This window comes from Anomalospiza imberbis, chromosome Z (genome assembly GCF_031753505.1).
Source record: "Anomalospiza imberbis isolate Cuckoo-Finch-1a 21T00152 chromosome Z, ASM3175350v1, whole genome shotgun sequence".
NCBI classification, from domain to species: Eukaryota; Metazoa; Chordata; class Aves; order Passeriformes; family Viduidae; genus Anomalospiza; species Anomalospiza imberbis.
The window spans coordinates 10822349-10849681 of NC_089721.1; the positions used below are offsets into that span (position 1 = coordinate 10822349).

Genomic DNA, 27333 nt, shown 5'->3' on the forward strand with positions numbered 1-27333 from the left:
GAATGATTATATGATATTCAGGCCAGCTGGGTCATACCTTCACCTGTATTTGAGAGTTTTAACAAGTGGCAAAAGGCAGACTTCCTCCACACAAAGAAAGTTTGGTACCATATATTTAGAGACCTTCTGAAAGTTGACAGATTTAGAGATTTATTTTAAAATCTATTTCAACTACTGCTGTTATCATAACCATTGATCTGAATATATTTTTTCAAGTGATTATCTCCAACTTACCTCTATGTATATATAATTATATGTCTTTTCTGCCAGCTGTATGAAAACCGCAAATAGTGACAGAACTGGTTTTGTGCTGAAGAATGTGCACTCTGACCACACAACAATTACAGAGAAGGTGGCCAGCACAACTGCAAGCACTCTGTAAAACCATGGTCGGAGAAGGCACTCCCAGTACCACTCTGGAAAAAACAAACACACAGACATAGCCAGAACAGGATAATGAAAATTACACAACCAGAAACAGAACTCCCTCACAATAGGCTTCCAAGTTTGCTGTTGCTTTATTGGAACACATAACTGCTACTGAATTGTAAATAAAACTGAGGCTTATGGCCAAGAGTATAAATTAGTATCTGATAGCTCTTCCATTACATAAATACATTAATATTGTATTTATTGCTTCCTGCTGCTGCAGCTAAACTTTTTACATGAAACAATTGGTTCTTGTTACAGAATGATATGAGTTATGCCTTAACATTCCTAACACCTGCATCACAGCACTTACCAACCGTTGGTGTGTAGAAGTACTGAATAATTTTATTTTCTGGTTCCTGCGAATGAAAGGTATGAACAAACTGTCGTGTTGCACTGCTTTCATTTTTTGCCACATCTTCCAGGTAAAATGCTTGCTCTAAAAGAATTTGCCACTGGACCTGTGTACGACGATGTCTCTGCACTGAATAGATTACCTACAATAAATTGCAAGAAATTAGGGTTAAAAGGTACTTGTTTCAAAAAATGGTGGAAAATCCTTGCAAAATCCCTTGAAAATGTGTGCATTACAGAACTGCAAAGACTGTATCTTCAAAAAAGCAGGTACCAAATTTTCTAAAATACATAAATCATGGAAGTACTACATAAACAGTTACTGAGTTTTGCAGCTTTTTCATCACAAACCATCTGTAGCAGTTAAATCCTACTTTCCCCAACCTACCACTTTATTTCTGCATCTCAGTAAATATCAAGCTTTTACTAAAAGTTCTTTTTCAGAATGCACTGTCAGTCAACCATTACAAGGCTCACTCACAGACAGCTATAACACTATCAAGATACAACACAAGAGGAACCGTTTTTACATATCCAAAACTTTGATCTCTTGGAATATTAATTGTTCGTGCTTTTTCTCACCAAGAAACGTTTCTGTTAAGTAGCTTAAACCCACTGTACTCAACAGTCCAGATGAAGTGCATTCAAAATCTTTGACCAGCATTTACTCTCACTACAATAGCATAAATAAGGCATTCTCCCATCTATTAATATACCTGCTTGTGAAGTTTGGCCAAACTTTTTTCACTGGGATAACTGTTCTGTCTTTCATCAAAATCTTCATAATCATCCATGTTCCTACCCATTCTTTCCTGGTACTCAGTAGGGCACTGGAAGGAAAAGGGAAAATTAACTGGGAGACAAAAAAGTAGCAAGCAGCTTTTGCTAATTATTTGTAAAAGTTTGGGGCATTTCATGCAACTGAAAGTTCACTCTAAGCATACATTTTTTTCTCTTTCTACAAAGGACATTTTGACTTTTTCTATGTCAAAATACATCTGATAATTATGTATGTTATAAGAAAGTATTGCACAAAGAATTTCAACTGTCTCAACAGAAACTCAGAAGATGTCAACTAGAGATTTTATATTAATAGCAAAAGAAAGTAATGTGCAAGTATTCTGTATGTGCAGGAAGCACCTCCTCCCAGCTGAAAAATTATGGTTGAAGATGAGCAATTGGTTACCTTTTTCAGTATTGTATCAACACATTTCCGCAAGGGGTGGTTATATTTGATACTCTCACTTACTTTGCGGACTTCCTGTTGAGAGAAAAAATAACAGAGTAGTTTAACTATTCTATATTAAAAACATCAATTAAAAAAAATTTCATTAACTATAAATTTTTACTGGTCAATTAGAGTTGCAGCCCTCCCAAAAGACAGCCATCAAAGCTTAAAAAAAATTTAGCTTCCTAAAAGCCATAGTTTTACTAAGTATCTCATAAAAAGTAAGTGAATTATTTGTAAAGAACAATTATTAATTTTTTTTAAAAAGAACAGCAGTGTACAAATATACAACTACATAAATGCGTGGTGGATTGGTTTCTATACATGAAGGATGAAGTTTAAGTTGCATATAAAAAGGAGATAAAGATTAAGTCCCACTGACTGACTGAGGGCACTGACTACCACTTTAGGAAGCCTATTCCAGTGTGAGACCATCCACCATCCTTGTGGTAAGGAACTGCTTCCTGATGTCCAGTCTGGACTTCTCCGGACACAGCTCCGAACCACCCCCACGCACCCTCTCACTGGCTAGCAGGGAAAAGAGATCAGCATATCCCTCTCCAGGCACCTGAACAATGCTCTTAGTAATTTGCTTCAACTTTTGGTCAGCTCTGAAGTGTTCAGACAGCTGCATCAGATGACTGTTGTTGGTCCGCTCCAGTGGAAATACTCTATCTGTTTTAAGTGCTATCAGGGTACAAACGGGTCATCATTGCTCATGTTCTATTAAGTTTTGTAGTTATGTCCCACTTAGATATTTTTAACTGTTTTAGCAGTTTCTTCAAAATGCCGTTAAGGATGAATGAGGATTCTATTACTGTTATGTGATTAAGAGTCTATTTGTGTTATGTGTCGTTACAAGTGGTACATAACACAAATTTCCACCCTATGCTATACCCATATTATTCCAAGCCATGGTATCCCAGCAGAAGAACCAGGAATAGTTATTCAAAGGGCTAGATTTCCATTGCTTACTGATATTTAACAATAGAGTCTCAAAAGAAAAAATTATCTATATATTCTCTTCTCAAAAAGCATGTAATTATGGCCCCAGAATTTGGAAACTCTTCTCAAGATTTCAGAAACACACTATGAGCAGAGCATAAAAGAAGTACACAATTTTAACACTAGTGAAACATCTCTACACTGACTGTTCAAGCTCACTCTGAAATGTTATTTGTTAGTGACCAGTACTACTCCAAAAGTGTCAATAAAAGAACAGACTCATCAACTAATGGTTATCAAGTTGCTATGATTTTTAAGTTCATCACAGCAAGGACTATTTCTGTTTTGACTTTTGTATAGGATTGAGTGTTATCAAGTGGCACACTATGATGATTTTTTAATTTACAGATATTTTACAGTAAGCTCATGCTGCAAGTGTCCAACACCAATTAATTCAGACACAACTAACAGCAGCCTTCACTTTTTTCCACAGGGAAAGCTAGTTACTTACCTCCATAATATCCTCTAAATTCTCCTCTGCATCTGCTTTTTCAGTCATCAGTTTGGCAGCTTTGAAATAAGTCTTCATGAGCAGATAACCCCTCTTGGCCCCATTCCAGTGAGAACGAGGGATTTCAACCAAACCATAACCCAAAAGCAACACAAGAAGGAATAGACCCCATGTGTTTGCAGCAGCTATTCCAATAGTCTGAAGCTGGTTCCTAAGGAAACAAAACAGTATAAAAAAAACCAAACAAACAACATCCTCCTGTCCTGCCTGCAAAAAAACAGCCTTGAAGTATCAATATGTACCAATATGGCTTTCAAGTTTACAGGAACAAATTCTGGTATCACCTAGATTTTTGCCTGGAGCCAGTCTGCTGCTTGGCCATATTTAAAGCTGCCACAATTTTCCTGTACGTCCTGCTCTGCCCACTATAGGTGGCAGGTAAGAATCTGTTTGTTTGTTCACAAAGAAACTGTTCTCCTAAAGGAATATGTTCCCTTAGGAAACAACATGAACTTATCAAACCTACTGACAGTGAGGTCAAAATAGCATAATGGCAATCACTGTAAGAAACAGCCTCAGAACCCAGGATTTGTATTCAGAATATTGTGTTCAGAAGTTTGTATTCAGATTTCTATTCGATCTGGTATGGAAGACTACAAGCAATTTATACATGTCAATTATTTTAACTTTCCTTTTCACATTTAAAGTCTATGGTATTTAGATGCACAACACAGGAAATACTGATTTTTTGAAATATGTTTTTCTGAAAACATTGGAAGTTTCTGCACTAACTTTGCAAGTGTGTTTTTATGGAGAAAAAAAGCACTATTGTAAATACAAGAGGATTCTTCTGCTGTACATACCAAAATCAGAAAAACAACCCCCAAATTTCTATAAATATTCAAAAAGCCCCTTTCATATAAAATGTTAACATAATTTTATAATCAACTAGCAAAATATTTTAACTGAAACTATTTTTTTCAGAGTCCCATTTCATCCCCAGAAGAAATTATACATGACAATTGTGTAAGAACTCATGGAATTGTTTACAACATTCTTACCATTGTAAATTGAAGTTTGGGTTTACAGCCACATATATTAGAAATGCTCCAAAAATCAGCAAGTAAGTGCCATAATAGATGGCATTCTCAATCAAAGCAGTTTTAATCTTTCCAGTGATGGAGAACCCTCCTGATCTAGCATATGACTGCATGAAAGGTAGCAGAATCCTAGAAGAAAAGGAAATAAAACAAAACCACATCAGCCAATCAAAAAAGAACCAAAAAAAACAACCAAAAAACCCCGCAAAAAACCCACAAAAAACCCACCAACCCCCACCAAAAAAAATCTCCCAAACACCCAAACCACCAACCTCCCCAAAAAAAAAAGAACTTTAGCAGTGTCAGGTTACTGAGGCAGAGGTGTTAAAGTTTAAGACTCCCAAGCTTCTAAGAAATTAGCTACTTAGATGTTTTTATACTAGATGTACCTGTCTGATGGCAAACCTTACAAAAGCTGCAGATAAAAACAATACAGTTAGCTTCGCTACAAAAAATCTGTGATAAATAAGAATGAACTACCAACCCTGATATCCTTGAAACTACAAAAATAATTATTTGATAACAGGTTGATCAGAAACCACACAAAGCACGGACAACCCAAAACCCTACAGACAAATCTTTTTTCTGTAGCTATATCTAAAGCTTTATGCAATATATCTGATAAAACCAACTAATTTACTATATTACTCAAAAATCACCCAAATTATTAATGGAATTATTTTGGTATGTGGTTGGCTAACACCCATTTTTTTCAGACAATCTGTCCATAAAAACCTACTGGTGTAAATTGCTTAGTTTCAAAAAGTGAACCAAGGATAAATGGCTGCCACCTGAAACTTGCTAAAAAGAATACACCTAAATTAGTAATTATTACAGTAATTTCACTACTAGCACATAATACACAATTTAAAAGTTACTGCCATATTGATATACGTTTTTAAAGAATGCTATGACTGTTAAGATAGTCCACTTAAAAACTGTATCATAGTCTTTGCCATATTCTTTTGACTTACTTACCATGTTAAAAACTGAGACGTCCAATATACAACACGCCAGAAAATTGGCATAATTCCATCAGGAATATAACTCCAGGGTTTGAAACATTTTTGCTTGCTGCTACAATGGTAAAGAAGACTATTGTTAGTTGTAGAGTCCTGAGTATAAAAAGCAACTTTTATAAATTCCTATCTAGAAAGGTCTTTGAAAAGTACATAGAAGTAGTACAATGCTATTCAAGTACATAGTCAACAACTGTCTCCCAAATAAATAAACTAGAAATAATCACTAGAAATATTTATCATTTTCCTAACCACAAATAATATATTTGGACAGGACATCTTTCTTAGAGAAAAAAAACTCAGAAGCTCCAAGACTGAAGAGGACTATTCAATAAAGCATTTTAAGGTTACAGTTTTTGGTTTTCAGTAGTAATTACTTCATGCACAGAAAGAACATTTGTTTAAACAGAGAAGCATTAAATTTTAGTTAGTGTAGGTTTTTAAAAAATATCTAGGCACATCATCATCTAGAGCACTTAGTCAGACAAAGAACATATTAGTTGTTTCTTCTGCCACCCAGCTGGATTAAGTCAGTCATATATAAATTTTGATTCAATAAGCCAATATTCTTCTGACAGGCAGCATTCACTACAGAAGACAGAAAAGTCATATGAGCCCTTATAAGAAAAAGAAAAGAAGAAAAAAGAACAAAGGAAAAGGTTTCCATCTAAACTAAGGCAGTTTGGTTTTTTTCCACACACCTGTCTGGGTAATGAAGCAAGCGTGAGTCAAGGGGCAATAAAGTCAACTTAAATGAGATTACCTAATGAGAAATAATTGATGTTTTCCAGGGTCAAACTAGTTAAGCCTGAGTTGTAAGTTTTTATGTGTACAGCCTAAATACTTTCAAAACTATCAACTTAAGATAAAATGATAGGTATCATGACTACAGCACCTATGAGAGCTGCTGAAACCTTTATGACAGGCTGAGACAGCAGGGGTTGTTGAGTCTGGAGAAGAGAAGGTGCCAGGAGACCTTAAAGCCCCTTCCAGTACCTAAAGGGGGTTTATAAAAAGGAAGGAAATGGACTTTTTATATGGGCAAAGTGACAGGACAAGGGGCAATGGTTTTCAACTGACAGAGGGCAGGTTTAAATTAGAGATTAGGAAAAAATTCTTTACTCTGATGGTAGTGAGGCACTAGCACAGGTTGCCCAGAGAAGCTGTGGATGCCCAATCCCTGACAGCATTCAAGGCCAGGTTGGATGAAGCAACCTGGCCTAGTGGAAGATGTCCCTGCCCCTAGAAGAAGATTGGTGTAGCAGAATTTCTGAGGGAAAGAGGACACGATTTGTATGTTTAGAGTGAAGGCTGAGCTATCTCAGCCTAGGCCCCAGATACAAGCCTTGGTGAGGCCTTGAAGCCTATGGTGCAGTTAGAAATAAGTCTGTGGCACAGATAGAAATTATGTTGAGGTGTAACACAGTATAATGAGCTTATGGGGTGTGAATTAGTATAGGTCTGCTGTGTGAAACTTTAGCCACCTTAAGACAAAGACAAACCATGTTTGCTTGCCAATGAGAGTGTGCTCACAACTGTAAACTATATTGAAGCGTATATAAACTGCCATCGTATAAACAACAAATGGAGAACGTATGATTAACCACATTGGCTCGGATCTGCGTTCATTCCTGTCCAGCACCCTCCAGCACCCTCTTTTTAAAAGTCCCTGTTCAGATTGGAACTGGATGATCTTTAAGGTCCCTTCCAACCCAAACCATTCTGTGATTCTAAGCAAAAAAGTTTGTCTGAAGCTATAGATAAATTGAAAGGTTACTGAATAGTTTTCAAGTTGTGTATATAATTAAATAGGTTTAATTAACATCCACTGGGTGGTCTTAAGTATAGGGTGCAATATTGTGTGACTGTCATTTCACCATTCTTCCAGGACCCTCTTTGGGGCAGCAAGACTGGCAAGACTGCACAGACATCAGCTGATATCTTAAAGACTCTGATCATCTTACTGATAACTACACTGCACACATCAATAACACAGGGAAACAGCCAGTGTAGGCTAACGGATGAGAGCCATGGAACAAGCTCACGTTAGTCTACTTCTCCATGGTTAGGGATTACATTCTTCCTGCCAGGACACACCTAGCAGGCTACCGTTACTCTGGTGGAATACAGTATATTTCAGATAATTCCAATTACCATATAAATGTAATTATAGGAAGCAATTAGATATGCTCCTGACATATAAGACAAGCAGCTGATTTCATTCATATGGTATAAATTAAAGGTATAAAATTAGATTTTCAGGTTTAAAGTCTTTAAAATTGTAAAGGATAAGCATTCATCAAAGTCTCTCGTCATAATCAGGATTGCTTAAAAAGCTTAGTCCTATTGCTATAATAAAAAAAAGGAAATCTAGTGACATAAAAAAAGAACAGTTGGGTAATCAGCTAGAACTACTATATAATTACTATGTAATTACTCCCAGCAGATAAAGAGCCACCTTTCATCATCTTTTCCCTCACTGTCCTGTGTATTTACAAACTTCAAATTTTGCATCACACAGATAACACTTATTCATCAGTCTTAAAAACACAATATGCTATCAATTAAAAAAAGAAAATCATAAAACACAGTCTAAAGGAAAAAAATATGTAGTTCATACCTTGGAGCAAGAGTAATGTAAGAGCCATTACTTTCTGCAGGACTGGAGTTAACCGCAAGTTTGCATCGATTATAAATAGTCTAAAAGACAATATTAATATGTTTGAAATAGATTTTTTTGTCTGATGAGACCAACAAAAAGTAAAATTAATTATGAACACAAGGCATTGTCATGCTTAATTTATTAAGTTACTACATGGAAGATTTCTTTGGCGTTTCTAAGAGATGGTCTCCTGCAATCACTAGTTTAGCAAAATAACATAAACATTTGATGCAATTAAGCAGGAAGTCCTGCACGTTTCTTACCGTACTGACATCCAGAGGCAGTATGAATACAATCAGGAAGCAGAGATACCAAGCCAGTAATGTTGCTATAATCACCAGCCTATGCTGTTTCTTGAAGTCTCCATACCGGTGAAGTAGGAATAAGGCCAGGAAAAAGACAAACACTATCTCAAGGCCCAGTGCTGCACCACTCATTGTTAAATATTGGCCCCAGCCACACCACACTCACTTGGGAAAGCAGATCAGAACTGCAAGACAAAAAGATATTTAATACATTAAAATCTCTGGAAGATATTTACACAGAAGAGTTGCTCAATGGACACTTTAAAACATATTAATAAACTTTTCATACTTCACATGACCAGGATTCTTATCAGACAAAACCAAAGATTTTCAGCAAGGTGCCCTGAAATCCTCTGAAGACACCAAAACATGTTATTCCAATGCTGTCATTTCCAGAAACGTATTAGGACAACTCCTGTTCATTGTATTGATATACAATAGATCCAGGAGGCAAATCTCTGTCCTTAAATAAACTAGTAGCCCAACTTTAGGTCCAGGACAAATCTCAAGATGAAATTCTATTCTGCTCTTTTTTCTCCTTTTAGAAGCAATCAACTAATTTTTCCAAAGGGTTAAATGTTTAAATTAAATGTTTCTGGATAGATAATGAACAACTTTTTTAATGGAGTGTACCTTAAATACATATTCAAAGTCTGTACATAAGAGTTATAGGAGCATAAAAACACAGAAAAGAATGTGCTGGTCTACTTGAAATGTACCTCTTTTAGGTTTGAAATTTCCAAGAATTTCAATTCACCTTCCCACTCCTCTCTTTATTCAGAGAAACAAGGGTCTCAATTCATTTGGTATAGTTTGCCATGATGTATTTTTGCTTTACTTGTCCTTCTGTGTTTAATTACTCTGTTACTGTCAGGACTACTGTAAGAAAGTTCATACAGCTCCATACAGACAAGTTATTACACAAAGGGACAGTGAGCTGCACAAATCCATTACAGAAAATTTCACTGACTTGTTAAAATTTTATTTAAATTGCTTCAGACCTTTGTAATAAGCATCATTTTATCACAGCCATTTTATGCATTATTAAAAAAAAAATTATTACTATGGCCAGTATGACTTGTCTCTCCAACAAGATTAACATTTCGCTGATTTAAGTGAAATAGCTTTTGCTATGGCTTTGCTGTTAAGACTTCCAGTACTTTCACTTTTCTGGAGATTTAAAAGAAATGCTATTATTGAAATTCCTCTCTACTTATTTTTAAATCTCTTTAGAACTTTGTAAAGTGAACCGTTTCTTTTACTAATTTCTCAGTAAATTGCTTAAGCAGATCTATGCTTCAGAGAAGATCTACTATGCAGTGAAAACTCTCTTATTTGCACTAAAAAAACTCTAAAGTTTGTGATGCCATTACTACCTTGAGGACACAGGAACAATTATTCTGTGACTTTTTTCTCCCCAGCAACTTACCTTCCTGTTTCTAGTCAAAGATTCACACACTTTTACTTTTCTGCCTTTCATCAAACATGTTTATAAAACTATCAACACTTCCATTAGGACAAATCACCCCCTTACCATCTGTCTGTACTCTTGCTAGATCATTTGTACCCTAAAACCTCAAGATATCTCATCTATTTCTCAATCACTTATTCAAAGCAAGTGTCCTTGACTGTTCTATTGTACCATTATTGTTCCCTCAGAGAAGTCTTTTCAATTTACAGTATAGCAGCCAATTCCACAGAAGCAAAAATAACAAAACAATTACAGCTTACAAAGTATCAGCTTCATTAAGGCTCTGCTATCTGGCATGCAGCTTTTCATGCCCATTACAGTCACACCTTTTGCTATGTAAACAAAAAAAATATACAGCATACAGTTCATTAGTCAAAGTTTTATTACAGTCACACCTAAAAAGCTTCTACCAAAACAAAAGGTAAAAAGTTTTTGTGGAAGATGCTGCACTCAGTTACTATCATGAGGGTACTTCCAGAAGGATTATAAAAATGTACTGAATATTCTAAAATAAAGCAGGAATTGATTTCTACCACAACTTAACTCACTTTCAAACACAAAAGTGATTTTGCAGTTATCAGTACACTGGTACTGATTGCAGTTATCAGTACATCTTTATGTTCTTCTCTATTTCCTATTTTAATCTCAAAACACAAAAAAGGCCTGTTTTTTCAAAAGACTGAGACTAATAACAGATTTGTTTTGAATTAATGTATGCACATTTTCAAAGTAACAGTTTAAAATTTTTAGATGGAAACCATTTAAAACCAGCTCTACACATAGAAAGATTAAATGGAAGAAAATCCACAAAGTGAGAAATGCAATGCTTGAGAGGAGCTCTTCTGGTGCACTAAATCCAACCCAACAGTGTAGATATATCTAGGACCGGTGCTACTAGAGTGAGGCCCTAAAATACATTACTGCAGGCGATAAAGCCATGCTTTCCTGTGGAAAGCAGCATTTGCCACTGAACCTGGCTGTTAGCTCAAAGAAAGGTAAGCCTCTTACCTATCATCCTGTTTCATCACTTTATTTAGACAGCCATCTCACTATTGGCATACAGCTACCTAGTATCCACTCGCTGGAATTCCAAAATCACTAAAATAACTGCTGAAATAAGAGCTGTCCTGAAATAACCACTTCAGAAGAGCTCTCTTGTACTCTACAACCTTCAATGGCTTAGAAGATGCTCATATGAAAGCAAGGACAAAGTAACAAGAGCCCTCACCATGAACTGAGAAGTATTTATCAGCATACTCAGTTTCTGAACAACCAGGTAACTACAAATTAATACAAATAAGATTAAAAGCTGAAACACTGGCATGGGAAGTGCAACTTAACCAATAAAACATAAGGACATGCTCTTGTGTTAGCTTAGGATTTTCCTGCTTCTTTTCAGACACAGGAAAATCAGCTAAGTGTTTAATTTTACCCAGCTACTAACACTCCATGCATCAAAAAGGGCTCAGTCCAGGCTTAATTCCCTTTATATGACAGACTCCCTACTATCAACGGTATTAAATTACCCTGCCAACCTAAGAGCAACTGCACTCATGACATCTACATTACAAATGAACTAACTACTCTGCCTGGTACAGAAATCTCAAGTTACTCAATGAAACAGCAGAGAATGAAAAACCCCACACTTTTGAGCTTTAATATAGCACCAAATTCTACAAACACATTCCAGTATTATATTCTTAAAGGGCTAGAAAGAGTAAAGCATATCTGTGAAGGATTCCCCCAGTCTCCCAGCAAATGCCTGAGGAGGCCTGAACAGACGTTAAACACTACTTCATATGCCTTACTAAAAAGTATAAATAGGAATAGGATGTTTCCTTCACAAATTCAGCTTTTTTAAGGCTTCCAAATTCATTCCCTCCAGGAAACACAACACTACTTCTCTATCCTGTATTTCTGTGGTTGATTGCTCCTGCTTAACACAAGAACAAAACTCTGCTCAGCTGTACCCGTTCCCCCCTCGCAAGGTTCCAAATCTTTAAGGTATTTTGATTTACACTACCACTTTCAGAAAGACCTCAAATCTCTCATAGTTTTGTGCCCGCTGTAGTTTTAATCACCATACTATTTCATTAGGGAAACTGAAAACCATTAAAAGTATTTGACAAGGGAATGGCCTCCTCAGCAACAACAGTGGCTCCTCCCAGCTTTCTTTCCCAAGAAAAAACATCCTAAGGAACAGAATCAAAGACCTACTAAGCAATACACAAGATTATAAACTGATCCTCTTGTATACAGTAGGTCTATTAGTCATTACTTAAATAGATTAGATTACTCACCTATTATTTTCTATGTTCTTACAAATAGCTTTAGAACCAGAATTTTTGTTTCAGGAATTCAAGAAGAAGAGGAATCTGCCAATCTGTAGCTCTGCCTGTCCTTCAAACATTACTGTGCTTCTGGTTTTCCTATCTGGTACCTTAGACATTTCTAGAATATTAAAGACTTTTTATTGTTCTTCAAGCATTCTCAGGTAGAGATCAAACAAATTTGAAAAAGCTGCATTTCTAGACATTTTGGATATTTCAGCTGAAACACCTGAAAAACCAAACAGCCTTACTTTGTATTTTTAAAGATCATAACTACATCTGAAGAAAACCTGTCACCAAAAAAGCTGCCAAACTATGAAAGGGATTACTACAGACAGTCAGCAACAGAATTGAGAGCCTTAACATACAAAAAAAAAAAAAATCTGGGCAACAGCATCTGCCATGTCAAGCTGAATTCACAACACACCTGCAAGTAGAAAAGCTGCCATCTCGAGAAATATACCAACAGCCAGCTCAATTATGGCCTTCTGCCTTCTGTCAGAGAATAATCTGCTAGTTCTTATTGAGGTTCTACCAGCACATTTCACTTGGCAAAAAAATCCAGTGTTTGGTTTCTGAAGCCTGCCCTGCTCAGCAAAATTATGCTGCTAAGAACCATAAAGAAACACTTCAATCTACAGACATGTAGTAGTAGACTACAGACTTTAGTACTGATAGAATTTCCCCAGACTAAGAGTCTTTGACACTTCATCTTAAAACAGCAAAATGGGCTAACTTACATTTCAGAACTCATAACAGAGAAGAACAAGAGGCAAAGAAACAACACAAGTAGCCCCTTCAGCTATTTTAGTATTCAAGTCTGCATAGCTTGCTGTGGGGATTTCTTTTAGGTTGGTTTCAGGTTTAGGGAAGGGATGGCGTTGTGGGTTTTGTTTGGTTGGTTTGGGTTTTTCTGTTTACTTTATTATCACATACTGGCCCTTACAGCTTGTGGGAAATAGTAAAAGTATTCATGAACAGACAACAAAGAGTTGCTTTATCTCAGTATAGTGAAAAAGATATCTAAAAAAAGAAAATAGCCACAAACTGCCCAAGAAAACCAACCAGAGAAATTATCTGGTTGCACTACTTCAGAAAAACAACCTCTGAGATTAGTGAAGAAAGCAATTTGCATGGCTTTGTTTTTCTAAGACATACTAGTCAGTCTATGTACTGACTGATACTTTATTAGTACCTGTCAGTTCAACTATTTTGTAATAAATAGAAATTTTAAATTGACTAAACTTTCAATTGATAATAGATCAATGTTTAGAGAAACAAGTTTTGTATCTTCTAATTTTAAAAAAGCCACATTTTTGACACCACCCAAAACAGCAGTACTCTCTGATTTTGCACGAGATTGGGCAGCACTAAATGCAAGAAAAAAAGACAAAGGGACATCAAGATTTTTGTGTTTAGATGCAAGCGGGGACCATCTGTACAAAACCATGGCAAGCTCCTTTGCTTTACATAGTGCTGCCTTGTCCTCCACTAAAGGATCACAGAACCTTTAAGGTTGCAAAAGATCTCCAAAATCATCAAGTCCAATTTTTAATATATTAAGTACCACAGATGCTGAAGCTTTCAAACAGTTTAGGGAAGTATGCTGAAAATAACACAGAGAAAAAAATAATTCACTTATCGGAGGAACTGAAATAGAATCAAATACAAGCACTGTACAGTTGCATGCGGAATCTAAAAAAAGAACAGAAATCGCTATCTGGGCTACCAGACTAATGCACTCACACAAAGCAGGTGTCAGTAAGGCAGTCACATGACTACTGCCCCAACACTGCTTTCAGGCAAACAGACTATTTCTTAATTTCCGGATTGTAAAAAACACTTGGATTTTCTGCAAAACCCTCTTTCGATTTCCCATACATTAATAAAGAAGATTGACATGACTCACAAGGACAAAAGGGGCTGCAGAAAAGGTGAAATAAACTCAGCTCTTTTTTTAACCAAAACTCCAGCTTTTTTCATCTTATTATCTGCTTAAACAATCTTTGAACAACTGTTCCGTGACTTAAGTTAAAACCGGAAACGGTGAAAAAATACTTTTTGAAAGATTATATGGATGTTAATTTGAGTTACATCATTCCCTGTATGTGACTGAAAGCTGTGTACTCTTTGCTACGGGCTCCATTACCACCCTCAATTTTATAGGCGCGTCTCTCCATCCTTATGCAGTAAACAAAGGACAGCATTTGCACGCAAGTGGTTGACTGAGAGCGGGGCTGTAGGTGTGTTCAGAATTAGTTCTCCATCCCCACCAATTTCAAAACAAGCAGTTTAGGGTAAACAAAAAAAAAAAAAAAAACAAAAAAAAAAAAAAAAAAAAAAAAAAAACCACGCAGGAAGAGCTGCATTGCTGAAAGTCCCGCGGGCTGTGAAACGCGGAGTGAAAAGACTGCGGGGCTTGAACAAGCATGGTGAGGGTCAGGACCAGCCACACTCGGGCACTTTCAGGTGTTCCCAGAGAAAACCTGCCACGGTGGAATGTGCCAGCGGCTCCCCGGCGCCCCCCGCCCGCCCGTGCGCGCACAGGCCTGTGCGGCACAGCACCGAGCTCCAGGGACTCGGAACCAGCCCGGCCCCGCGCTGCGCGCTCGGGGTCCCTGACGGGAGGGCAACACTCGGGATAAGAGCTTGGAAACGAACGCGCCGACCGCCCTCGCCCGGCACTACCCCACGACCATCCTTCCCTCCGCGTCCTTGTCACACGGGATGTGCCCGAGGGCTGCCGCTTCCCCCCCGGCTCCTGTCCCCGCTCAAGAGAACGGCCCGGCCGTGACTCGGCACTGCGGCCCCGCTCCGCCCGGCCCCGCGTCCAGCCCGCTCCGTCTCACCACGGCCGAGCCGCCGCTCAGCGTCGCGTTCCCCGCGGGGCTCCGCCACCCGCCATCCCGGCCGGCACCGGCTCAGAGCGTGGCGCAAGGAGCGGCGGCCGCTCCCGGCTTCTTCCGCGTCGCAGCCGCCGCCATTCGCCGCCCGCCGCCGCCGGCCCGGCACGGCCCCGCCTCCGGGCGGGCACAGGACTGCGAACTACAGCTCCCGGCAGCCTCTGCGCTCCCCCCCCCGCTGCGGCTTCCGGCCGGCGCCGGGATGGCGCGGTGCTGAAAGGCGCGGGGCGCGCGGTGGCGCGCGTGGGCCTCCCAGCGCCATGTACAGGTACGGGAGCACCGGGACGCGGGAGCACCGGGTCGCGGGGATGCGCCGGGGCACGGGCATACGAGTACCGCTGCTGGGCTCTGTGGGAGCCCTCGCGGGTCCCCTCGGGCGGCCTGGCTGCGCGGGGGTGGCTGAGGGGCTGTGCGTGGGAGCCCCGGGAGCGGGTGTGGGACCCGGGGAGCGGGAAGGAGCTGCTTGGCATGGGAGCGGTGCCGGGATCACACGTGCGTGTGCGGCCCCGCGGGAGGTCCCGGGCTAGCGGGGGGTTCTGCCCTTGGGGTGTCGGGGGTGCGGCGTGCGCGGGATCCCCGGGCCGCCGCTCTCCCGGCCGCAGCGGGCGGCAGCGGCGGGGAGAGCTCCCCCACCTGCCCGGGCATCCCGTCCCGCTGCCCGCGCTGCCGCCCCGCCGTGCGAGGGTCCTGCCCGGCGCTGCCGCGGCTGTGTGCGGGTTTGGTGGCGTTGGGAGACTGCCGCGTCCCGCCGCGTCCCGCCGCCTCCATTGGCTCCGTTCCCCTGTGCCTCGCCCGCCCCATCCGGGAGCGGGGCGCGCTCCATCCCTGGCGGGCTCTTCCCCAAAGTCTGCCAGACCGAGCACACGCCTGCGCTCTGGCCGCTGCTTGTGCTTCCAGCGACCGCGGATCCCGCACTTAATCGGTCTGCGTATGGATGTGGAGTACGTGTGACTGAAATGCTTGGAGGATCCCCATTCTGTGTTTAGTGTCGGTCTGGCAGTACCCTCAGAGCCTCTGGGTTTTGCTGTGTCTGCAGAAAGCACCTCCAGGAGATCCCATCCTCCAGCACCAATGTTTCCACCAGTTTGGAATGCGACCCTGGCAAGACCTTGGAGCTCCTCTCAGGTATGGGAGTGTCGGCCCTTAATAAAGATGAGCTGGGCAATGAAAACACACCACAGGACCTGCTGGTGTCATCGCCCTGTCTTCCTACAAAAAGGCAGAAGCTGAGGGACAACGAAAAGGACTTTGTTATCGGGCGCCGGCCATGGCTGCTCCAAGAGGCAGAGTCAGGTACTGTCACCCTGGTCCAGGTTCTGCTGACCCTTTGGTAGAGATGGAGAATGGGCATCACAAGTCTGCCCTGCTTTACTGTTTAGTTATTTTGCTCTTACCCAGCAGAATGTCACGTTCAGATATAGTGGCTTTCAGGCTTGGGGCGATAAATCCTCTTTTATGTGTGCCTTTAAGCAGGGGTGGTGTGTCTGGCTCCAGAATTGTGGCCCATGAAAAGCATGGTGCTGCCTTAACCCCATGAGCACCTGTGTGTTTGTGCTGGGGGGTTGTGCTGCATGTCCTCATGCCTGTTTGCTCTTGTGTATGGGACATAGGTGGCACTTCGGCCCAGCAGGGCTGTATTTGTGAATCAGTATTTTAAGGTTGCTCAAAGAATCAGTAGCAAAAGTAGGCTTAATATAAAAGCAGAAGTGTGACAAAGTTTGTTGGCAGCATTCACTCTAGTTACCAGGTGGGTAAAGCACACAGAGAAAAAGCAAGCTAAAATCAATCAGTCTAAAACCAAAGTCAATCCGAAAAATACCTGTTTGGAGGCAGAAGGAGAAGGGTAAGTAAAGAGTGCAGGCTGAGGTGTGCCAATGGGACTGTGTCCCAGCTCCTGATGGAAACATGCAACATGAGGGACTGTGCCAGAGAGCTACCTGGAAAGCACATTCAAAGGGTGGCAGCCTGCTGGGCTGGAAAGAGAAAGAGCAGGGCTCTTGGACTCTTGAAAGGGATGTTAGAGAATACTGGGTTATTTTCCTTTCAAAGTGTGGTTTTTGTCTGGATGAGTACAGGATGCAAAATAAACAAGCATCTCTCTCCAGACATTATGCTGTCATACAGAAGGTGGAAATGCCTTCAGACAATCCTGTTTTTATATAAGATGCAGTGCTGAGTCAAAGGCAGCTGTTACTGACCTCCACCATCCAGAAATCTCCCATGTGAATCATGACACCTGGAGCCCTGAGAGAAGTTGTGATTTGTACCACATTGTTTCACGTAATTCTTGGAGTGGTGATAGCATGTATGTTTTAGGAAGCAGTTTGTAGTAACTTGTAGTACCTGATTTTTTATGTCTATCACACAGAAGCATAGCTTACTTTGAGCTCCCTTCTGGGACCCTTGCATGCATAGGAAGAGTGGGCATTTCAGCAGACGAGGAGAAAAACCCCAGAGAATCATACAAGCCCTACATGACAAAGGCAGTAACTAAGATGCTCTTGTTCCCCAAGTGAGTTACGTGACTAGTGTCCGTGGCTTTACTATGTATACAAAGGGAATATTACAGGAACCTTTCTGTTCCTTACCAGTCGCGCCTAGGCAAAGACGGTAAAAATGTCATCCTACAGTGATGAGCTGCAAGGGAGATGAATGGTGGGGCTGATGTCTGATGTAGGCTGATGTATGGCCTACAGAGAAACCATAGAGGGGCTTTTAACAATCAAACCAAACAAAGCGTCTGACCAGCAGGTAAAAATCAACTAGCTTTAAAACATGTTTTGCTCTTTCCCTAAAGGTATTTCTTTGGATGCATTTCCAGATGAATTGCTTCTGGCAATCTTTGTCTATTTGCCCCTGAAGGATTTACTGAAAGTTTCTATGATTTGCAAGAGATGGCATCAACTTTCGTAAGTATTATTTCTCTTCATTTAGAACTAAGGAAAATCTTTGTTTTCGTAGACCATTAAATGATCTGGTTCTCATCTTATTTATACATATATAATTCAATTTAGACCATATGTGGATATGTATAACCAAAAAATGCCTCACATGTTTTAACATTATTGTCGTCTATTAAATAGCTTTCCCTTCTCTGTTTTTGACACCAAAAACTTTCTGTGGTTGTACTCATAGCTTTGACCTGTTACCCATATGAACTCACTAACGAGTAAAATTCTGTGCCCCAGATTTGATGAATCTTTGTGGCAGACTCTTGATTTGACTGGTGGGAATCTGCTGCCAGGAGTGCTTGGACAGGTGTTGCCTGCCGGTGTTACTGTGTTCCGCTGCCCGAGATCTTGCATTGGGGATCCGTTGTTTAAAACAAGCAAGTAAGGCTTTTTCTGCATGTTCTGGATCTTGAAACTGTCTCAAGTACTTGGTCTGTGTAGTTTTGGTTTTAAGGTAATAGCAACCATCGGCAGTGTTTGTGCTGTGCCTGGAGTGTGGAAGAGCTGATCAGTGGTTAGGCATGTGTTGAAACAGGAGGGTCTGCACCCACCTGTCAGTTATTTAAAATCAAGTTGATGTGATTTTTTTTTTTTTTTTAAATATCAAGCACCTTAATGCCCTTGCAGTTTGTATCTTGTAGAGCCCTGAATTATCATAATCTCCAGCATTTTAACATGGTACACTCAAAAAAGATCATTTAACTCCAGCACAGTAGACTTTCAGGTGTTATGAGGAACCAGTAGAAATATTTTCTGCAAGTTGTGCATGCTTTTAGTGAGTGGGATATCTTTGTGATGTGTTGAATTTATGGAGTAGGTTTTAATACAATTTTAGTAATCTTCCTTCTTTTTTTTTTTTTTTTTTTGTTTGTTTGTTTGTTTGTTTGTTTTGTTAGTCTTCTTAAAATTCAGCACCTGGATTTGTCAAACTGCACAGTGTCTGCTGCAGATCTCCACAGTATTCTTTGTCTGTGTGAAAAGCTGCAGAACCTCAGCTTGGAGGGTCTAGTACTTTCTGACAACATCATCAAGTGAGTGACCTGTTTGCGAATATTCAGTGAAACCTTCTGTTTGGTGCCATCATTTTGTGCAGGCTAATGAAAGAATGCAGTGGAATGTTGTTCATTGTGGGTGTATTCTGAAATGGCCAGTTTCAGGTGGCCATTTAGTTTGGCTTTTTTTCCTCTCAATTCCCCAGAGCAGCAGGAGGTTGGAGAAACTGCTCACCTCTCTATGGTTTATATATCCATAAGTTAAGCTTTACAGCAGAACTACTTCTATTTTTGCATTTTTTGCTCCCAAGAGAACTTTGTGTTTGGTGTGCAGGTTCTTTTCTATTCCAGGGGCTCTCAGTAGCTCTCCCACCAGGTGTCCATTGTGCTTCTGCACTGTTGCTCACTTTTTATGAAGTCCTGGAAGATTACAGATTCTGTCAAGCAGATGAAATGTTTTTTGTTCAGCTGCAAATACACTAATGGGTGTGTAGTCAACCTCCTGTTCCGTCATACCAGGGGACTGTAGAGGTGCCATGGACCATAGGTCAGATGACAGAGACCCCGGCTTTCTGATGCCTTCCTCACTCCATAGAGGGAGAACTGGAGGACAAATAGACCGGTATAGTTTGGCTTTTTATACTATCAGTAGTAACAGTTAAAACTGTCAAAAAATTGGGTACTAATCAGGCAGTAATGATGGAATTCTATGGCCTTGTGAACAAATGTGCATACTGAGTGTTGCAGGTTTTGCTAACTGCATGCATACTCTAGTCTTGCAAACAAATGCAATTCAGGGAATGCTATTTGGACATGGTCTCCCTTTTAACATTGTGCTTTGATGCAGTAAGTACAGAGTTGAGACCCTTAGTGACTCAGGTTATTCAGCTGATTTAAGATGCAGTACTTCATGTTTAATGAACAATTCCCTGTCCAGGAAGTTAGGTCTTAAAAATAGTCACATCCTAGCAAAGCAAGCAATGTTCCAACATTTAAATTTTATCAGATTTCTTTTTTTTTTCCTCTTTACAGGAGCATTGCTAGAAATCCCAATTTGATACGACTAAATCTTTGTGGGTGCTCAGGGTTTTCTGCAGAAGCCTTGGAGCTGATGTTGAGCAGCTGTTCTATGTAAGACAAAACCAGGTTTTGCTATTCCTGAAACAAATTATTTATTTTTTTCCCTTGGGCATCCCAGTTATTCTTGTACCTAATATTTTTTTTAGATGTGTCTGTTTTTGGTCCTAAATGCCTAACACTTGATTATTAGCTGAATAGTAATTTCTTTCCATTTTCTAGGTAATTTCTTTCCATCCAGCTATTTTCTTCTTTAATGGCAAAGATGTACTTTAGTAGTTTTTCATGGGTTTTCTGAATCATCTTCTTGGGTGGGTTCCTTGGGTATGTTACTTTGATATCATGTAAATTTGATTTTCTTTATGAAAATTGTATGTGATTCTCACAAAGACGAAGAGTGTGTTTTGGAACTGCAAAGTGGAGTTCCAGAGCTCCCTTTGCAATCAGAGTACAGCATGAGTAGCAGAGAACATTGTGCCTTTCCATGGTAGAATAATCCTTCAGTAACCTTCTAGTTTATGAAGGGCTGTGTTCAGATTGACAGCTCCAGTGATTAAACCATCTGCTGGCACAACGTCACTGAACTGGGCCCCAGTGAACTTGGGATTTATATCCCAATCTTTCTGCTGACTTCCTGTGACCTGAAGGACAATGTGTGTAATCATTCCTTCTGCAAAAGCATGTTTTTTAATCAAATTGTGAGTTAGTGGTCAGCCAAAGCCTTAATCTTTCTGTTGCTTGGTCTGATTACTCAGATCATGAGCTCTTTAGGGGATGGCAGTCTTGTGCAGTGCACAGTGAATACCAGATGGCAAATCTGATCCTAGGAATGCTAGTGGCAATTTAACTGTTTTTTCATTTTTTGTAGAGAGTGCTAGCTAAATGTTTAAACTATTTTTATATTTTTTTATTATATTTAATAAACATTAGTGCTAGCTAAATGTTTCACATAAATGTGAAAGTTGTGCTTTCACTGTGTCTTTGTCCCTTGGTTACGGCTACAACACCTGCATGCAGAACAATACTTTGTCCCAGCCCCATGGTGACAGGCTATAGGTAATCAAGCATGTAAAGAGAGTTGAGCTCACAGTGTTTATATAAAGCTATGAATTATTTTATGCTAATTAGGATTAATTGGTCATCTGACCAGTGCTAATAATGGATGGTGGTTTTTCCTCTCAATGTGACCATCTGTTCAGTTGTAACAGATTCAGGTCACAAACCCAGTGAAAAGACAGTGTCTCCTTGTGGAAGTTCCTGGAGAGAGCCTTCACTTCCTAAGCCATTACCAAATTACTCCAGTTGAAAGTGGTTTGGGAAGTCACTTTAACCCCTTTCTTGACCAGGGTCTAAAATTAGCATTGTCCATGTGGATGGGGATGTTCTCTGGTTGGATCTTGAAAATCTCCAAAGACAGATTTGGCTGGGTAACCTGCTTCATTCATTAGTGCTTGATTACTAGAATTTCTAGGCTTGAATACAGTAAGTAGGCATGTTACAAGTATTTGCTTTAAAGTATCAACTGTAATGGAATATGCCAGAACTTGAACTGTGCTTCAGCCATTCTTGTTAACAACTGTTTGTTTGTGTGTAGGCTGGAGGAGCTGAACTTGTCCTGGTGTGAATTCACAGCCACTCATGTCAAAGCAGCAGTCAGTCACATTACTTCAAAGATCACCCAGTTAAATTTAAGTGGATACAGAGAAAATCTACAAATAGCAGGTAAACAGCAGTGTGACAAACCTTTATCCCACTATAGGATGAAGCAGTAGACTTTACATTTTCTTATGCTTGGCATTCACTCTTTGTATAGAAGAGTCATGTACTAACAGTAACTTTTGTGCTCTGTATTGAAGTTCTTGCTGTCGGAGACTCTTACTTAGAATTCTAGCTCAGGCATGAAGGATGAGATTATTTTTCTTCTGAATTTAGGAACAGTCAAGTGAAAACTAATTTCTTCTTCAGCTGAAAGGAACAGCCTTTACTTGTGAAGTAAATCCTGGAAGCAGGACTTTTGTGTGCTATGAATTAGCTCCAGGAACAGTATCAGGAGGCTTTCGTAAGGCTTTTGCTTTTCTGTCTGCTGAAAACATCTTCTAAAAGAGAACAATCACAGTAAGTCCTTGAGTTTCAGACTGACATCCAGATAAAAGTTAATTTGGAAGGCAGTCTTAGCAATCAGCATTTAACCATTTACTTGCTACTAGTTCTAGGAAGAAAAGTTTTATTAAATTGGAGGATTAGAGAAAATGCAGGTAAGTCAAGATTTGGGGGAGGGTGCATCAAAATGAACAAGAGCATAACTAAAGAGTGAAAGTCCTTTTGTGGTAAAGAGAAATTAATTTTTGCAATGACTGAATATGACAGTAGGGCACTGGATGACATGCAGGGGGTGACCTCTCATTTCTGTTTAAATATCACACAGACCCCTTCATGCATTCCCTTTATGGGGAAATAGGCAAATCTTCTTATCTCAGGCCCAAACTCGTAAACAAATATGCTACATAATCTTCTCCACATCAGGAATTTGAACCTTGGGCCCTCTAATTGAACCATTAGAGACCGTGTGCTGACCTCTTCTGTTTGTAAGACACTTTCTCTGAGTGACTTTACTCTATTTCAGTGCAATTTAACAGGCATAAGACTTGAATAGTATATTGATCATCATAATTAAGGTATTGTTTTGTTTAGTTTCTGCACATGAATTCTGAAATACCAAAATTCTATTGCATGTTGTTGAGCACCTTGCAATGGCTTTTAGGTGATATCTGAATCACAGGTGATTCAGTGCTACTTGCAGACAACAAAAAGAAAGTCAAAAATTTACAGTTTAAATCAGAAAAACTAACTTTTTGTCATAAGAACATTTTGTGGGTAAAAATTGAGATGCCTAAAGGATTTGGTGCTCTGAAAGGTTACTTGATGCATAGAAAATTTCCATTACTTTTCCACTATATGTAAGTATTTCAAACAGCTCACCATTACCATGTCTCCAGTAGATTTCACAAAAATATAATTTGAATTGTTGTCTTCCTAAGTTGATGGTTGATGCAACTGACTTCTAGGGATAATTTGCTGAACTAAATGTATCTGTTTTGCTGAGGTTTAAAAGAAGTCCATGTAAGGTATCTTCATAGGCAGACTGTATGCTGTAAGTCTTAAGCATGTGTCTTTTAATTTAAAAATTGTTCTTCAGTTGTGGAGTTCCAGTAGAAAACATAAAGGAATGTGTGTGGACATGAGTAGGCTGTGTAAAGCACATCCGGTCTTGTTCCTGAAAGAGGGACTGACTCTGTGTGACCTCTTTTCAGATGTGAAAACACTGGTGGAGAGATGTCCTTTGCTTGTCCATTTAGATCTCAGGTAAGAAGACCTGTGCAGCCAGTCCTTAAATCCTTGTGGTTCAGGGGATTGGCACTGAGGCAAGGTTGTTTAGGTAGCACGGCACATCCAGAAAATACTATTCAAGCTAAACCTTCAAAAGATTTGCTATCTGGCATGACATAATCTGGAGCAGGTGAGTAACTGAAGAAGTCTTGTTACCCCAGCATAAATGTCAGGTACCTACAGGATTTGTTAACTAACAAGAGATGCTAATTGATAGGTAGAATGGAAGGAAGTACTTAGATGCTTACAGTTCATTAGCCTAGCATCCTAGAGAGGGTTTAAATAATCTCTAATACTAATTTGTTACTTGGCCATATAACTGTAAAAAAAAGGTATATTTTGGTTTTGACCTAGTCAGTTACAGTATTTTAAAACCTCTGGAGAACTTGCCTATTCATGGCATAAATTCTGCTGCAGAGTATATATGTGAAGAGAAACTTCTCCTTCACTTGCCCCTTTGCATGCACAGCACATACACAAGAGATGGGTTGCTTCCATATTCAGCGAAAACATACTTCGGTAGTAGAAAAAGTAGATATTCAATTAATTCCTCTGCCTAAATTTTCAAAATTTACTGCTGCCGTTTACTTAAAACTTTATTTAATGTGTTCTCTGTACAGTGACAGCATCATGTTAAAGCCTGAGTGCTTCCAGTATTTTAAACAACTTCTGTTCCTACAACACCTGTGCCTTAGCCGATGTTACCAGATATCACCTGCTGCCTTAGTGTAAGTAACCTCTAATTATAGCTTTGGTTTGCTGTTCATGCAGAGGGTAAGTTAATTTAAATTTGCTTTAGTTTAGGTTTAGAATTGCAAATACTGTTTAAAAAAAACTTAATGGTATGAGGAATCAGGAATAAAACTAAGATAACATAACCCATGTGTTAGAACCTGTGCCCTTTGAGAATCCTTCAGTTGTGTCAGTCTGTACTCATGGAACTGGCTACTCCATGCATGCCTCGTGTCTTCTTTTAGTGGCATTATACCAGTGGTACACTGCTGGCATGGGAGGCTGCAGTTCTGCCAGTGACCAGTACTGATGTCAGTACCAGACTTCTGAGTGTGCAGGAAGGTTTGGAATAGCTGGCAGAGTTGACAGTACTGGCTGGACTAGTAAACTGTGTGTATTTGCTTTTGTGTGCACCTTTATCAGTTATTGATTGTGATTCAAACATGGCTTAGAGTGACTTTTTCATGAGGTCCCTCTGCCTTTTATTAGTATAGAAGATTTCAATCCCAATACTTTCAGGAAAGATGTCAACACAAAGGAAATTGCCAGCAGCAAGAAAAAAGTTTGAGAGGAACAGGGCTATTGAAAATAAGGATCTGAGGAACCTTTGCTGTGGCAGCAAGTACACAGCCTTTTGATTTAGTCCAGTACTTGCTTGTAAGATACAAAGTTCAGATGATGACTGGGAAAATGTAAAGCAATCAAGAAGCTGGGTCTGGCTACTCACCAAAATATTGCTACAAACTGGAGACTGATTGATGGTACTCAGGGCCTTGTATCCTCTGAGCCTGGAACTTCAGGATCCTTGTATCCTGGATCTTCATCTGGGCAATTTACCTCACCTGTTCTAGATTTTTAAGTACAAGGATATGAAAGGGGAAAGATCAGTTTGTTTTCAGTCTGTGAGAGAGACTAGCAAAAAAGTAATTTGTTCAGCCAGTTTCCTGAAGTATCAGTGCTGAATACTAGTTTCAATTAAATATGTGCTTAAGTAGTTTACCCTCTCCTAAAAAATTAGCAAAAATTGAGTTATGTAGCTTGCTTGCAGGCTGAAAAACCCCAAAAAATGTTTTCCGTTTCATGGTTAATTTCCTATCTCTCTGTTTCTAGAGAGCTTGGTGAAATTCAAACACTGAAGACTCTTCAGGTATTTGGAATAGTGACTGATAGCTCCCTGCAGCTCCTCGAGGAAGCACTACCAGACATGAAGATTAATGGTTCACACTTCACCAGCATTGCAAGGCCAACTGTTGGCAATAAAAAGAGCCATGAGATTTGGGGCATCAAATGCAGATTGACACTGAGAAATCCTTGTTTCTTGTGATCATGTACAATGCACTTGATGCCATGGACACACTGTGCGTTGAAGCTCCTTAGAAAAAAAAAAGTCCTGGAGCACCTTTTATCATAGTACTGTTACTGTTTAACTTGGTCTTACACCATAATGTTGTTTCATAATATTTTGTATCAGATTTTGTACTTAAAAGCCTTTACAAGTTTATCTGTTATCTTACAAGTTATCTGTTCATTTCTTTCAGCCTTTCTTTTTTACAGGGGATATTTGGGAAAAAAAAAAAAAAAAAAGTGAAACAAATCACTGTCAAGTGGTTTGATAAGTACAGATCAATTACTTACATTGATAAATAATGTTACCCTCTAGCAACTGTATGCAGCTTCTGGAACAGCTTGCAGAGGTGCCAGATATCTTTGTAAGGTTTATTAAGGAGTTTTCAGAATTCAAAATGAATACATCTATATTAAATGTATTCAACTACGTAACTGAAGAAAAGATACTGCAGGATGAGTGAATCAAGCTTGAAAACAGTAAATTGGGGATATCTACACAGAGGCAGCTAAGAGCTCAGTACTTTACAAGTTAAGCAGCATAAAGGAGCTATAGCGAAGTTTCTATTTAGGAGGTCACAAAGGAAACTTTTGTCTTTAGTATTCTTCATTTTTAGCCAAATACAGTCTGAAAAGCCTGTTCAGAATTAGCATCTGTAGAAATAGATGCTGGTTATCCATTATTTGATTTTATGGTCCTAGGTTTTCTGATTTCATATTACAGAAACTTAATGCAGCTTCTCTGAGCCTGATCATAGATGAAACTTTCTGTAAGATCTTTCAACTGCAACTGATAAATTGGTGTAAGTTTTGCAGGAGGAGGGCTCAAAGAGTTCTAGATATGACCAAAAACCAGAACCTGGGAATACTGTATAAGAATGCTAAAAGGGAGAGATGCTTTGGTGCTATCAAAATACATAAATTTCTTGTTTATATTAGTTTGTTTGTAGTAGCACTTCACTTCTTGTATCACTAACCACTATTGTCTAGTGTTGATTTTTTTTTTAAGTCATAGGAGAAGCTGAGTAACTGTCCAAAAAGAAGAAAAAACCAAATAAAAGGATAGGACAGGAATGACTTTAAATGAACCTTTCATTTGCATCTGTTATCAGGGTCCTTCCTCATGCATAAGCCTAGAACGTTCCAGCAGTTGTTTTAGTTGATAATTCATAAGGCAAAACCTGGACTCTCTGTAGGATGTAAACGTGCTGCTGTTTTTCCCATGAATGCAGTAAGCAAGCAGGTGAATTTATTCATGGATGTTTTTAAGAGTAGCCAACATATTACTGTAGGCCTTTGCATAGATACAGCTTTTCCCATTGCAGTCTTGAGAAAAAACATCCAGGAATGATTACGTGGTAGTGCAGAACAGATTACTTACTGTGGAAAGACTGTATGAGTACTAGAATTTTATATTTAACTTGATTTTCTAGAATATAGTAAATAAAGCATTATCTTTTTAATGTAAGTTGCTTTGTTTTTTATTAAATTTAACTGTGTAAGTAACAGGTGTTAATAATGGGCTTGTATCCCTTACAAAGAAGTTAATGGGCAACACACCTTGTGGAAGTTGGAGGATACAAAATATTCTAC

General features: G+C 39.5%; 2 protein-coding genes across 3 annotated transcripts in view; one reads left to right on the forward strand and one right to left on the reverse strand.

Annotated features, from left to right (window-relative positions):
- The window catches only part of LMBRD2 (LMBR1 domain containing 2), a 32100-nt gene extending 16757 nt beyond the window's left edge, over nt 1–15343 (reverse strand). Inside the window, exons 1-10 of one of the 2 annotated variants that reach the window (XM_068175639.1) lie at nt 15204–15343; nt 8512–8738; nt 8207–8286; nt 5546–5641; nt 4529–4696; nt 3468–3678; nt 1970–2044; nt 1500–1613; nt 743–926; nt 235–416 (exon numbers count right to left, since the gene is read on the reverse strand). In XM_068175639.1, coding sequence (XP_068031740.1) covers nt 235–416; nt 743–926; nt 1500–1613; nt 1970–2044; nt 3468–3678; nt 4529–4696; nt 5546–5641; nt 8207–8286; nt 8512–8685 — 1284 coding nt within the window. In that variant the 5' untranslated portion in view covers nt 8686–8738; nt 15204–15343. Of the gene's footprint in view, nt 1–234; nt 417–742; nt 927–1499; nt 1614–1969; nt 2045–3467; nt 3679–4528; nt 4697–5545; nt 5642–8206; nt 8287–8511; nt 8739–11032; nt 11642–15203 lie in introns of those variants that run through there. The other variant, XM_068175641.1, reaches the window with a different exon arrangement.
- Nucleotides 15344–15386: 43 nt separating this feature from the next.
- On the forward strand, nt 15387–26800 carry SKP2 (S-phase kinase associated protein 2). Its single transcript, XM_068175644.1, has 10 exons — nt 15387–15525; nt 16294–16550; nt 18055–18166; nt 18446–18589; nt 19105–19239; nt 20233–20331; nt 21872–21999; nt 23589–23640; nt 24285–24392; nt 25507–26800. The coding sequence occupies exons 1-10, from the start codon at nt 15518–15520 to the stop codon at nt 25718–25720; spliced, it is 1257 nt and encodes a 418-aa protein (XP_068031745.1). The 5' UTR covers nt 15387–15517; the 3' UTR covers nt 25721–26800.
- The last annotated feature ends 533 nt before the right edge of the window (nt 26801–27333 follow it).